Here is a 13895-nt window from a genome sequence, read left to right on the forward strand (position 1 = left end):
GCGGGGCTGCGTCCCCAACACCCCGGCCGCTTGGCTAGCTCATGCCCGAAATAACAACACACAAACTGTATTCATTTAAGAACTGCTTGGCCCATGAACTCTAGCCCTTACAGGCCAATTCTCGCATCTGGACTAGCCCATTTCTAATGATGTGTGTAAGCACCCCAAGGTGCGCTTACCGGGAAGATTCTAGCCTAATTCCATCGTGGGTTGCAGCTGCCTGGGAGAGCTGAGCATGGCGTCTCTGCTCCAGCAGAGCTGTCCAGTCTCTCCGTAAGCAGAGCAGAGTCTGACCTCACTTCCTCTTCCGCCTAGAATTCTATTCTGTTTACTCCTCCCATCTATGTTCCAAGCCATGAGGCCAAGCAGCTGGTTTATTATAACTTAACCAATGAAATCAACAGATTGATATATGACACTCCCACATCAAAAGTGAGCAAGGTCCAGTAGTAGGAAAGATAAAGATGATAATGAAGGTAAATGCAGGAACAAAACAGCTCAAGTGAGAAGCATCTGCAGCTGAAGTTATTCTAAAGTTGTTATGAGACAGTTTTTTTTTTTTTTTTTTTAATGTGTAGAGTATTTTTGTCTGCCTGCCAGAAGAGGGCACCAGGTCTCATTACACAGAGATGTAAAGCCACCATGTGGTTGCTGGAATTTGAACTCAGGACCTCTGGAAGAGGAGAGAGAGCTCTTAGCCTCTGAGCCATCTCTCCAACCCCTAAAGTTGTTATGAAATGAACATAGCATTTATTTTAGAAATGAAAAAAATTAATGTAACCATTTTTTATATATATGACACGGAACTTTTGTTTTTCACAGGCTCAAAACATTTCTCTGAAGATGTGATGGAAAAGCTGGTTTTAGTATTGGCAAATCTATTTGGAAGAAGATATATTCCAGCCAAGTTCCAAGATGCTAACGTCAAGTTTTATCAATCAAAGGTAAAATCTTCTGATAAAATTAATTATATAAATTTTGCCATAAATGATTCAGCAACAATAGGTTTTTATGAATATGGGGTAGTTAATGTGTTTTATATACTAATTTGTTCCTTTTGGCAATAGTGTGATGTTTTTCAATAACTTAAACGTCCCTCTGTGAATGTGTTCAAAGTTTACATACCTTGTGGATAAATAGGAAGGAAGTAAATTCATGATTTTAATTGATTCCATTCAAATGCAGTATTAATGAAAGGGTGTACAGGGGCTGGAAAGATGACTTGATACAGTGCTTGCGATGCACTCATGAGGATCTGAGTGTGCATTCCCAGTACCCACATGAAGAGATGTACATTGTGATATGCCTTGTCATTCCAGAACTGAAAAGTCAGAGAAATGTGGATCCCTGGAGCTGCCTGGGGCAGGCTCGCCTAATTAGAGAGCTCTGGGTATGGTGAGAGACCTTGCTTCAAAAAATAAAGTGGAGAGCACCCACACACATATTCATGTTCACACGCACACGAAATGCAGATAATTATACATTTAAGCCCCAAAGCCACCCTCATTGTTGAATTGTGTCTGGAGATGTGACTGTATGTCACAGTGTCATCTCTGAGAAAGCATTAACAAAGTTGCCTTGGAAACGGTCCCTTGAATTCTGGAGTCTAAATCTTAGAACAGCTTTCCAATTTTAATATTTTCATCTTGTTTTGTCATTTTTGAAGATGTGCATTTGTCTATTTAATTATAAAAGTTGCATTTATTTCCATGAGATTGTTCATAGCACTCTTTCTGCTCTTCTTGGTGCTTTGCATTGATTTTCTTAGCGATATCCATGTAACTTCCTGATACAGCAGTGATGGCATGGATGACAAACGTGCAGTTCTTTTCTTCACAGTTTATATGTTGTAGTTTACAAACACAAACCTACAAAAAAATTAGAGATACAGAGCTTTCATGTGTACAGGTTGAAAAACTGATCAACAATGTTAGCCCAATGAAGACAGTGAGAGTTTCAAAACCTCTCAACCAGGTGCAGTTGATTCTGAGCCTGAAAATAGGTTCTATCTTCTTTGTTCTACATACGTGAACCTAGATCCTTTGAAATTACTCATGAGTCAAGTGAAAGTTGAGGATGTGCTTCTGCTCTTACAAGAGCTGTTTTGATTAGGGAGCTTCAGAGCAAGTGTTATGAGTAGAATATTTGCTCTTTCGAGTGCAAGTAAGAACAAAAAAAATTCAACCTCATTTCAATCAAGAAAAGAAGAAAAAGTGGCTTTATTGAAAACAATAAAGTTATACTGTGTGGTCTTTTACCTTCAATGCTTCAAGTTTTCAGTTTTTAAGGAAGGTGTTCTCTGCTCTCTGAAAAACCTTTGGGATTTAGGTGTTCCTTGATGACCTCCCTGAGGACTTCAGTGAGGCCCTGCTTGAGTACAACACACAAGTGACAGAGGACTTTGCTGCTTTTCTGCTAATTGTGTCTCACTTGGCTGATATGAAACAGGAATATCAACTCCCCTTGTCAAAAATTGGTAAGTGTGTTTCAGTTCCCTGTGGATCAGTTTAGTAATAGTCTTGTCAAAAGACATGCAATATGGATGCTAGGGATGCAAGTCATTGGCAGTGCTTCAACGCTAACATTTTTGTCTCAGAAGGCTGACACTTCAGAAAAGTCAGCTTGCCTTAGAATAATTGGGTTATTTCTGCTAAGAAAAAAAAAGCTAAGCAAAAGAAAGTTGGGGAGGTTGTGACTTGCAGTTTAAAGGGTAGAGGAGAATGAAGCTAAAACCAATTCGAATCATTTTTAAACTGTTTTGATTAAGGGCTGACTTTGGCTCAGTCCTAGAAAATGGAGCAAGGAAAAAGGAGACAAGAGAAACCAGAGGAATTCTTTCTTTTATTATTTTTATTTTTTAAAACAATCTTATTTTACATACTAATCCCAGTTCCCTCTCCCTCTCCTGTCCCCCTATTCCCCCCCCCCACTCCTCAGAGAGGGTGGGACCCTCATGGGGAGTCAACAAAGTCTGTCACATCACTTGAGGCAGGACCAAGGCCCTCCACCCTGTATCTAGGCTGAGAAAGGTGTCCCACAATAGGGGATGTGCTCCAAAGAGCCAGTTTATGCAGTAGGAATTAAGCACTGGTCCCACTGTCCCCCACAAACTGTCCAAACCACAGCTGTCACCTGCTTCAGAGGGTCTAGTTCAGTCTTGTGCAGGTTCCCTAGCTGTTAGTCCAGAGTCAGTGAGCTCCCACTTGCTCAGGTCTGCTGTTTCTGTGGGTCTCCCCAACATGGTCTAGAAACAAAAACTAAAGGAAGAAGAACAAAAGGGATCTATCTCAGGCCTGTTCTGGTCAGAATTCACAGGTAAGGACCGTGAAGACTCTCCACTTGTGTCTCACCTGATGAGCTGCAGGGAAGGAAGGACGGCAGTTTCACCATTTGTCTGTCTTTCTGGAAACTTTGATGTGGATTTGCTTCGTCCAGGAGTTTCAGATAACGTAAGTAAAGAGTGATGTTCATTAATCAGTCTCTATGGGGGCGTTTGCTCCAGTCTGAGTGGTGTACTGTAACAGACTGCTATTGAGGCTGTGGAATGCTCGCATACAAATGATAAAACATTGTACTTTCCATTGTAAGAAAAATATTTTTATTTATTAATCTTCCGAGCCTGATCGAAAATAACACTTTTCCCTCCCTCTCCTCCTAGTTTTTTCCCCAACCTTCCTTCTCAACCTGCCAGCCATACACTCCTTCTTTCTTTTCAGAAAATTGTGGGCCACCCATATTATCAGTTAGTCAGGCATATCAAGAAAAACTAATTTTACAAAAAAATAAGTTTTAGAAGTTTTGATTTCTTCATTTTACATGGATCACTGCAAAAAACTGGTTGGATATGTAAGATATTGGTAGTTACGAATGTTGAATAAACACTATTAATTTTTAAACATTATAATTTCCTTTTTCAAGATGGATGTGATGGCTCATGCCTATCACATAACTGGGGATGCTGAGACAGGAGGACTGCTACATATTTGACTATTGCATAATGAGTTCCAGGCAGGGGCTATAGTGCTTTCCTGTTTCAAGATGAGAAGGGACTGGAGGGAGAAGAGGGGGAGGAAGACAATAACAAAAATAATTCTGCTTTCCATTTATTATGCAATTAATTTATGAAATATAACAATCACCTTTATTTCCTTTTTACATGTAAGAGTTCCATGAAAATTCAGATGTGTGTTTATACAATAAGAATTAGCTAGAAAAATATGAGTCTTGTTGCTGCAATATCAGCATCTATTAGAAGGTGCATGCATAAACTCATTCCCTCTCACTTTAATTAGCATCAATTAGAAGAGACTTAGGTGCGTGCCTGAACTCCCATGAGGGTTCCCACTCACCCTCGCTGCCCACAGAGTTCTAGAAAGCAGCTTCTGCTTCTGTTTCCTTCATTTTGAACATCTGTTATAAGTATTTAGACTCATGCCACTTGACCATAGCCTGATTTTTCCTTGACCCAATTCACTTTTTATAAATTTGTTTTACTAGAATAAGGTGTATTCTCTAAAAATTTCACTTACTTGTATTATTTGTTAGTTTAATGCTATATTCTAGTGACTTATAAAGAGAGGAATACACATAAATTGAGGACTCATGCCTCTTCTGTATTTCCTTTCCTTCTGCTCTACTAAAGTTACCCAACTTTCCAAATTTTTCTGAAAATAATTCAGTTTACAAATGACTATTTTTTATGCTTGTGTTTTATCATATAAAAGAGAAGGAATGGCTAGTTTTACTCTCCTGGAGTATCTTTCCCTGTGTTTAGTTTAATATTTGTAAGATTCATCTATGTTTTTGTAGCTATTATGAACTAACGCTGACAATTTAACCCATATCTTAGGTCTTAGTCATGTGGTTTGGTGCTTTTTCTCAGTGCAGCACTCTCATCTTGCTTCCTCTGCTTCTGGGTGATAACTGATCCTCTGCCTTCCTCTTCCCAGAATTCTCTTAGTCTGGCTGCTCTGCCTCTACTTCCTGCCTGACTACTGGCCAATCAGCATTTTATTAAACCAGTACTAGTAACAAATCTTTACAGCATTTCTTCCTTTTTCCTTTCAAAATGAGACCCTTAATTTCATCTCTTTTGTTTAGCTTTTTTTTTTGACCATTGTCTGTAGCAACTTGTAACCAACACACTAAATAAAGACAAACATTCATAATCCATTTTTTTGGGGGAAATGTAGGCAAAGTTTCCTAGGCTACTTCCTGATGATTGGGGGTGCTGGTAATCTTACAGGAATCCAAAAAAAAAAAAAAAATAGGATTTTCAAATTTTGGTCAGGTCTTGCCTGGAGTATTCTGTTTGACTAAATCATCTTAGCCAGCAGCCTTGAAGCTGTTCTGGATGCAGAACTCAGAAGAAACTGCAACAAAGGTGCTCTAAAATGTTGGATCATCTATTTGTTCCCATTGTAGATTTTTTTCAGGGGGTAATCCTCAATCAAACTTTATTTTTCTTAACCAAGAATAAATCCACAACCTCTCACTTCCTGTGGTAACAAAAGCAATTTTTTTCTCCAAAATAACATATCTTTTTACTTGAATTTTGAAATCAAGGCATTTTCAAAATATACAGGTTGAATTAACCCAGCATCATTAATAAGCAAATGTCTTTTAGCTGTTGTTGCTCAATCCTCAGGAAACAATTCAATAACATACAGTATCTTTTCTTTCTTTCTATGACTTTTTTCTTGTTCTAATTCTTTATTTTTAATTTTAAAGTGTTTTAGTTTTTGAGACAGAGATTCTCTGAGTGTGTTCTACTGTCTGGGAACTCACTCTGTAGTCCATGCTGGCCTTAAACTCACAGAAATCCACCTGCCTCTGCCTCCCAAGGCCTGAGATTAAAGGCATGCACTAACACACCCGGCTATCTATTTTTTTAAGACTTTCTTTATTCTTTTATTTTCCTTCCAAGTCTATATTTATTTTTAAACACACTATAAACCACTAGAAGGTTTTCTTTTTCTGTGTGACTTTGTCTTTACTGTTCATCTATAACTTCTTCTGAGTCTTTAATCTGCTAAGAGGCATGGTTAGGATTAAAGCAGTGACTTTGGCAGGTGGATCTGCCTCACTCCTTGTCTTCCTGGATCTAGGTTCATGGTGGAGGTACTGGAAGAAGTCACTTTTTTTGCAACAACTTTGTGGAGTTCCTAGGTTCAAGAAGCATGCCACCCACTGTTCATAAACACCGTTTAAGGGTTTGGTGGAAGGCCTCTTAAAAGAGCTGGGAGGTTTTTTGATGTTAACCCTGAGTCAGGGAACCTTTTGTAAAGGAGCCCAGTCTCTGCTTGCTGCCATTAAACAGAGCATAACGGGAGTAAAGATAGTTACCTAGAAGCTACATTGATTCTGTTCTTATTCTTCTAGAATCCTTTTCTTTTAAAGCATTCTCAGGCATTATGTGGATATTCTTATCGAACTTTTGGGCACCATTTGTAGACAGAAGTTTCTGCCCTGCCTGGTCCCACAGTCATTCAATCCCAACTAAACACACAGAGACTTATATTAATTATAAACTTTTATAATTCGTCCAGGCTTATTACTAACTAGCTCTTAAATTAACCCGTAATTTTTTTCTATGTTAAGTCACATGGCTTGGTATATATCAGAATTCCTGTTGTTTACATGAGGCAGATAGTTCATAAAACAGAGACAGAAAACTGATTGTTCACTTTCTTCTCTTTTTTATTGTTTTTCTTCTATCCTCTCTCTACATTTTTTTAAAATCTGGATGTTGATTTGGAAAATCAGTATGTTTGTTCAGTCAAATATTCTCTTGTGACCTGAAGGCTTCCTGCTTTGTGAAACTGCATTTGCAAAGGTAATCTCTGAATTGTTAAGGAGATGTGAAAAATTTTTAATTAACTTTTTTTCCTAGTCAGTGTTGTTCTATTCCAGCAAGTCTGGTGGACTTGCCATTGACTTGCTCTGGGGATAATCCTCTTCACAGGTGGAGTTAATCCATGCCCTAGGATGTTCTGCCTCAGTGTGTGCAGAAGGCAACTGCTCTTCTACCAACAGAGTGTTCTTGAAGAGCATTGATGAAGATGAAATGACTACAAGTTCTAAGTCAAAAGCCTTCTCTCCTTGTGAATAACCATTCAAAAATTCTATTTCTTTAGGTTGTTCTAAACACAATTGGTATCAATCACACCCAAGCCCCAGTGCTGTGGCCACACAGATTCGATAATAGAGGAAGAAAATTGCCACTTAATGCATATGCACTTGACTTTTATAAGCATGGATCCCTTGTGGGATTGGAACAGGACAATAGGTATGTTCTTTCCTGATAATTCCAAGAAATGGTTAACCCTGCCAAGTATGTTAGATTTTCACTTCCAGACTGATGGCAAAGATGATGAAATACTATACTATTTTATTTCTAGTTTGTCAGCAAAATTTTGGCATTGATACCAACTGACTTAACCTAAATATATATTCAAAATGTATATTTGTGAATATTCAAATATAATATAACTTTATTTTTATTAGAGTTCTATGTAAGCATCATTTGGTATTTTAATGAAAAGTAGCAATCTGGTATTGCTTAAGACCTGAGAGAATATAAAGTATCTCATTTTCATATCTGGTTCTGAGACAGTTATTTTAGTTTGTTGCCAGGGAAACCAATTCTAAAGAAGAACCAAACACTATTTAGGTCACTCTGTATACAATTACTGTGTTGTGGCCACAAAAGTTTGACAGTCAAGGAAGAAAACTGCCACATAACACATTTTCACTTGACTGCTCTAAGCAAGGATCCCTTCTGAGGTTTGACCTGGGAAATAGGTATCTTCTCTCTTGATAACTTTAAGAAATAATTAGTTATGCCAAGTATATTAGATATTTATGTTTAGAGAAACACATACATCTAGAGCCAAATACACTAATGAATTAAATATACTATATGTGATATAAAAATTTGAACAATACTTATTAAGATATAAAAAGTTTGATAGTACTCAGAAAACTCCTAGAACACTCTTGTCTATTCAACTTGATTTATTATTGTCAAGAAAGTAGTTTTTGCGTTAGCAAATAATATTTTTTGTTTTTTAAACTTAGTCATTGATAATCTTATAATTGTACATAAAACAATATGGTTACACTTCATCCATATCTTTCATCTTTTCCCAATTGTACCCCTAAAGCCCAGCATATCATCCTCCCATTTTGGAGTCTTCAAATTTTGCTTTCTTTCATTTTGTGACCCATTGAGTTATATGAGGGCTGCCTGCATGAGTGTGGAACACAGCGGCCCACCAGTGACTACGATCCTGAAGAAAAATGATTATCCCTACTTCAGCTCACAGGCCCTATGAGCCTACCTACTTCTCATCCATGCCAGCATGTTAATGGTCCTTCTCCCATCCATGCCTGCATGTTAGTGGTCCCTCTCTCATCCATGCCTGATGTTAGTGGTCCCTCTCTTGCACAGACCCTGTGCAGATGACCTCAGCTGCTGGGAGTCATGAGTCACGCCATGCCCTGAAGCTGGCATTTCACAGCACTCCGCTCACTTCCAGCTCTTGTTCTTCTTGTCTCCTCTTCTGTGATGTCCCTGCCTTGGTGAGGTGACACAGATGTTCCAAAAAGGTGTTAGTGCTCAGTAGTCATTTATCTGCAGCACTCTGACCGATTGTGAACCACCCATTTAAAAAACACAAAAAACAAGAAACAAACAAACAAAAAACCCAAACGCCAAGCAAAACAAGTAAACAAACAAACATAGGAAACAACTTGTGTTATCATGGCTAAGACAGCTATAATTTTGGGGTATAATTAATAACAGTAAATAATTTTGTGTCATTAATTTCACTTTTTCTGTTGTTTAGGATACATCAAGGGGAAGCTTACCATTTGTTGAAAGATTTTTACCTTACCATTAAATCTATCAGGTATGTTACATGTTTCCTATTTTTCATACATTTAATTGTAATTTTTTTCATGATTCAAGTATGGAAAAGTATCATGGAGCCTGTAACATGCCATTCATTTCCACGTCTTAGAGGGCTTATAAATCCCCATATGTACAACCTCTTGGTTATGTTCTGTAATATAATTAATTACATATTACTTTGGAGATTAAGGTCTATCTAGAGAAAGTCTCAGGAACAGGCACTAACACTAACAGGAAACTAGTCCAGAGCATCACTGATAACATATCCTGATATTCCTAGTCAGTGCATAGCTACTTCCTGATTTGATCTGCAACAAAGCCCAGTCAATCACAAGCAATTTTAAACTTTATATGAGCATTCCATCCTTAGGCTCTGTTTGGTCATACAATGTCACCTGGTTAAATGATCATCATCCCAGTCCCATATGTCTAAGTGTATTTCAACACTTTAAGAGGGGTTCTTTATTTTATCAAAGATATATTAAAAGTGATCATAAATATTATCATTATTATATCCTTAATAAGCAGTTATTTGTTTTATTTCCTTGATAAGAGCTGAATTAAACACATATACACACACAGTGTGAATTTGAGGCTCACAAGAGCAGAGGGAATAGCTTTGTTCATCTATGGCAGTGGTTCTCAACCTTCCTAATGCTGTGACCCTGTATTACAATTTCTCATGTTGTGGTGAACCCCAACCACACAATTATGTCATTGCTACTTCATAAATGTAATTTTGCTACTATTATGAGTCATAATGTAATTGTCACCTAATGATATAAATCTATTGAAATGCATCATCTTACCGTTTTGGAGGTCAAAAGTCAAAAGTGTGTTCCACTGGGTAAAACTGGGATTCTGGACACTCTGGTGGAAAACGTTGGCTCTTTCCCAACCTTTAGGGCTTGTCTGCATCATTTTAGGGGTTCCCTGCTCACTATTTCCTTATGGCTTTGAGGTCAGGGATGTTCAGTGGAGAGAGCTGAGACTGTGTATCAAGTGTCCACATTCTACCCCTCTGACATCAGTACTCACTTTCCTCACACCATGAGCACTCTGGAGAAGTCCATTGGCTCCACCTAGAGGACCAGAATAACCCCCTGCATTCAAGATTAACTATTACTTGTGGCTACATCTGTGATGTAATTCTGTATTGACATGGAGCCTAACGTGGTTACAGGTTTCTGGGGATTTAGGTGAGGACATCTGAATTAGATGAGGACCACTATTCTACTGGCCGCATCCCACTTTCATTTTTTCTCACCTACCTGGGAAAATAAAGAAACCTTTTCTTCTCTATTGTGAATTACTATATTTTATGAATGCAATAGCAGCAAAACAAAACAAAAACAAAACAAGAAAATAACAACAAACCCCCACAAAGTATGTCCACAAGATATACAGAGAAAAGAAAAGAAATTTTGTTGTACTATTTAAGGGAGCAAGGATCCAAGGGCATAGAATTTGGTAGCCTTTCAATTACCCTTTGGTAATAAAGGCACTGCACAAAGCTCCTTGTCTTATTTTTCTTTTTCTTTCATATTTGTTTGTACATGCATTATTTGGTTAATGAATTTGTTTCTTATAAGTATTCCTTATAATTTGCTAATAATATTTCATCTCTTTACAGGACAGCCTTTTTTAAAAATAATACTCATGACCCTTAGTTGACTAATAGTATGTATATATGTGTATTCTATTTGCAGTGTCTCCTTACGTGAACTATGTGAAAATGAAGAAGACAACGTTGTTTTAGCATTTGAACAATTGTCTGAGTCTTTTCGTGAGAAGTTTGAAAAAGTGTGAAAAGGAAAACTTTGTAAATCACCTAAAATATCACCATATAAGCTTTGGAAGTTATATATGTTTTATTCTCATTGATAATCAGAAAATCATACACAATGAAATGGAATGAGCAAGCAACTTGCTGTGCTTGGCTCTAAGCATTCTTGGCCATCCCACTTGGTGTGACTAAAACTTAGTTTCTTTAAATGATTGACTAAAAATGCTTATGTCTCTAAATTATTGAGGATTAAATGAGAAAATGTATGATTTGCATATATATGCTTGAAGATTTTATTTTATACTCTGTGAGACACAAACACATATAGTTTTTAAATATTTTTTTCTGTTAATATATGTAAAAAATTATTAAAACTAGAAAAAAATAATGGCAGTATCCTGAAAATGTAATACATTCTTCCAAACCAACATAAAAGGATTATACTGCTTAGAGAGCTAACTGTTGAAATAGTACATCTTACAGAATAAGCTACTTGTAAAAAAATTGTTTTTATTGATTTTGTGAAGCTTTAAAGAAACATATAACTAATGTTTAGCTTCATTTTAATTGTATATACAGATTTTTGGAATAATAACCTCATTGATTTCATTTGTGTGGAAATATAATTCACTTGCATGGTACCATTAATTCTGTCGAATTATTTACATAAGATCATTCTGTAATTGAGGCCTTAGCCTGAATTTTCAATTCTAGAATCTATTTGAAACCCTCAACTCAAATTTACAACACTGAATCCTCAAAAGATGAATCTTTTCTGTTACTCATTGAACAATGTTCTTTTTGGTGTCACCATAGGTAGACGGTACTGATTAAAAAAAATAAAAACTGCTATGGTTCATTTATTTATTTATTTTTTAAATATGTGTTTACTTATTATGTATACAATATTCTGTCTGTGTGTATGTCTGCAGGCCAGAAGAGGGCACCAGACCTCATTCCAGATGGTTGTGAGCCACCATGTGGTTGCCGGGAATTGAACTCAGGATCTTTGGAAGAGCAGGCAATGCCCTTAACCACTGAGCCATCTCTCCAGCCCCCGGTTCATTTATTTTGAAGCAAAAAAATCTAATTACTAAAAATGATGGTGCATTTCATGAGCAATGTTAGAAATCTCTACCTTGGTGTTGGTGGTGTGGGATGCAGTCTAAACTGTTTTCATTCTTTAAACGTTACAGCAGTGCTGTAAACCAAGGCATTTAGAATCTGCCTAGCACCTCCTAATTGCTATCCACTGGAACGTTACACAATGTGAAATTTATTGTCTTGTTAGTTGTAACTTAATGCTTCTATTTAGTCCAGATGGGAAAAGATGTCCTTCACCTCTATATGCAAAATCTAACCTGGCTTATAGAGTTTTAGAGGAGTGAGCTCATTTTTGTCATCTGGAGTCTTTTTAAATGTGCACGATTATATGTAACATCTTTGAAGTGCGTCCCCTGGGAGTGGGAGTGGACTGCTTCTTTAGTCTTTAGAGGAATCTAAAGAGAAAGCAGGAACAGTTTCACAAAAGTGAATTTAGGAGAAACACATCGGCAAAAAGATGGCGCTTAGAAAACCTACAAAAAACTATAAACTGGTAAGATATTTTCCTAGAATACTTTAGAACAAGGTAGAGCTTATGATGATCCCCTGGACCCAGAAAAGAGAAAAACCAGGCAATGAGAGGAATGGGTATCCTGGGCCATGATACTCATCCCTCAAAGTTAGCTGGTTTCACACATGGAAAAATGTTCCAGACTTAAGTGAGTTCTACATTGGAGAAAGTGAGTTCAAGGTAGACATGCTTTAACCTGTCTCTTGGGTCTCTTGTGTTGTGTTCAAACCTACCACTGTCCACAGAAGCAGAGTATGGGTCTGCATTGTTCTAGGCAAATAAAGTTTGGGTATGAGTCTAAAAGAAACAAGACACGAAGTTGACAAGATCAAGCTTTATCAAACTTTAAATTTCTGAGTAGTAAACAACCAACAGGACCAGAGAAAACACCAGAAATGGGGGGTAAAAAGAAGAATATGCAAGGAATTAAAAAAATCCCAGACAGAGAAAAACCTCAAGCAATCACAAACAATGAACAAATGACATCAATAGGCAGTTTTCAAGAAAAATTACTCAACTCCAGTAATAACTAAGGAAACGAAAACTAGAAAGAATTATATTAAAATACACCATCCCAGTTGACTATGCCAAAAATGGCAGAAATAATATGAAATATTATGGACATCTCATAGAAAAAGGAACTTGTGCATTTTAGGTGTGAAAGTTAATTAATGCAGGTATTTTGAAAAACAACATGGATGTTTCTCAACAAATATATTGAGACTTACATCATTTCCAGATTCCACTTTAGAAAAGTTAGAGACATCTGTACCTGTAGGCTGTTTGTAACATTCCTAACAATAAGCCAAATGTAGAGTAAAATTAAGTGTTGGGTAAATGAGTGGTTACAGAAGTGTGTGTGTGTGTGTGTGTCCATAATAGAGTGCTAACCAGTGATCAAAATGTGAAATTATGTCAACAGTAGAAATATGACTAAACTGGTGTACAGTGTGTGAAATGAAATAAGACACACACAGAAAGACAATGCACACAGAAGTAGGAAGAGTTATGGAAATAAAGTAACAGTAAAATGGTGGTTATTAGAGGCTGGGAAGAGTCTAGAAAGTTAAGTGAAAAAAAAGGATGGGACAAGTAGAAGGAGCACTTGTTTGGAGAAATATCTTCTCTTGCTCTATAAGACAACGAGATAATTGAGGGATGCCAATTAATTACACATTTCAAAATAGCAAGTAGAACGTTAAATCTCTCTACTGAAAGGAAATGGTAAATGTTTTATGATGGATGTACCAGTTGCCCCAATATGATCATGATACATTGCAGTGAAATATTACAGTGTATTCCTTGTATATCTCCATGTGTCCGTTAAAGAAATTATTAAAAAAAAAACTACATCTGAAATATCTGTGACTTTTTTTTTCTGAAAGTATATTTATTTTACTGAGAGGTGGTGGCCTTTAATCCCAGTACTTGGGGGTCTGAGGCAGGCGGATCTCTGTGAGTTTGAGGCCAACCTGGTCTACAAAAGCTAGTTCCAGGACAGGCTCCAAAGCTACAGAGAAACCCTGTCTTGGAACAAAAGGAAAGAAAGAAAGAAAGAAAGAAAGAAAGAAAGAAAGAAA

The 13895-nt window shown here is 37.0% G+C and overlaps 1 protein-coding gene across 5 annotated transcripts in view; it reads left to right on the forward strand.

Moving 5' to 3' along the window:
* LOC126513430 (probable ATP-dependent RNA helicase DDX60) overlaps window positions 1–13631 on the forward strand; it is a 479040-nt gene extending 465409 nt beyond the window's left edge. For 2 of the 5 annotated variants that reach the window (XM_050161794.1, XM_050161793.1), the window contains exons 33-38: window positions 823–944; window positions 2329–2476; window positions 3307–3449; window positions 7137–7288; window positions 8850–8912; window positions 10624–13631. In XM_050161794.1, the coding sequence (XP_050017751.1) occupies window positions 823–944; window positions 2329–2476; window positions 3307–3449; window positions 7137–7288; window positions 8850–8912; window positions 10624–10723 (728 nt within the window). In that variant the 3' untranslated portion in view covers window positions 10724–13631. The remainder of the gene's footprint in view (window positions 1–822; window positions 945–2328; window positions 2477–3306; window positions 3450–7136; window positions 7289–8849; window positions 8913–10623) is intronic. The other 3 variants (XM_050161797.1, XM_050161798.1, XM_050161796.1) reach the window with 2 other exon arrangements.
* Window positions 13632–13895: the final 264 nt, after the last annotated feature.

The sequence above is a fragment of the Alexandromys fortis genome, unplaced genomic scaffold, assembly GCF_014885135.2.
Source record: "Alexandromys fortis isolate MF-2015 unplaced genomic scaffold, M_Fortis_MF-2015_v1.1 scaffold_137, whole genome shotgun sequence".
NCBI classification, from domain to species: domain Eukaryota; kingdom Metazoa; phylum Chordata; class Mammalia; order Rodentia; family Cricetidae; genus Alexandromys; species Alexandromys fortis.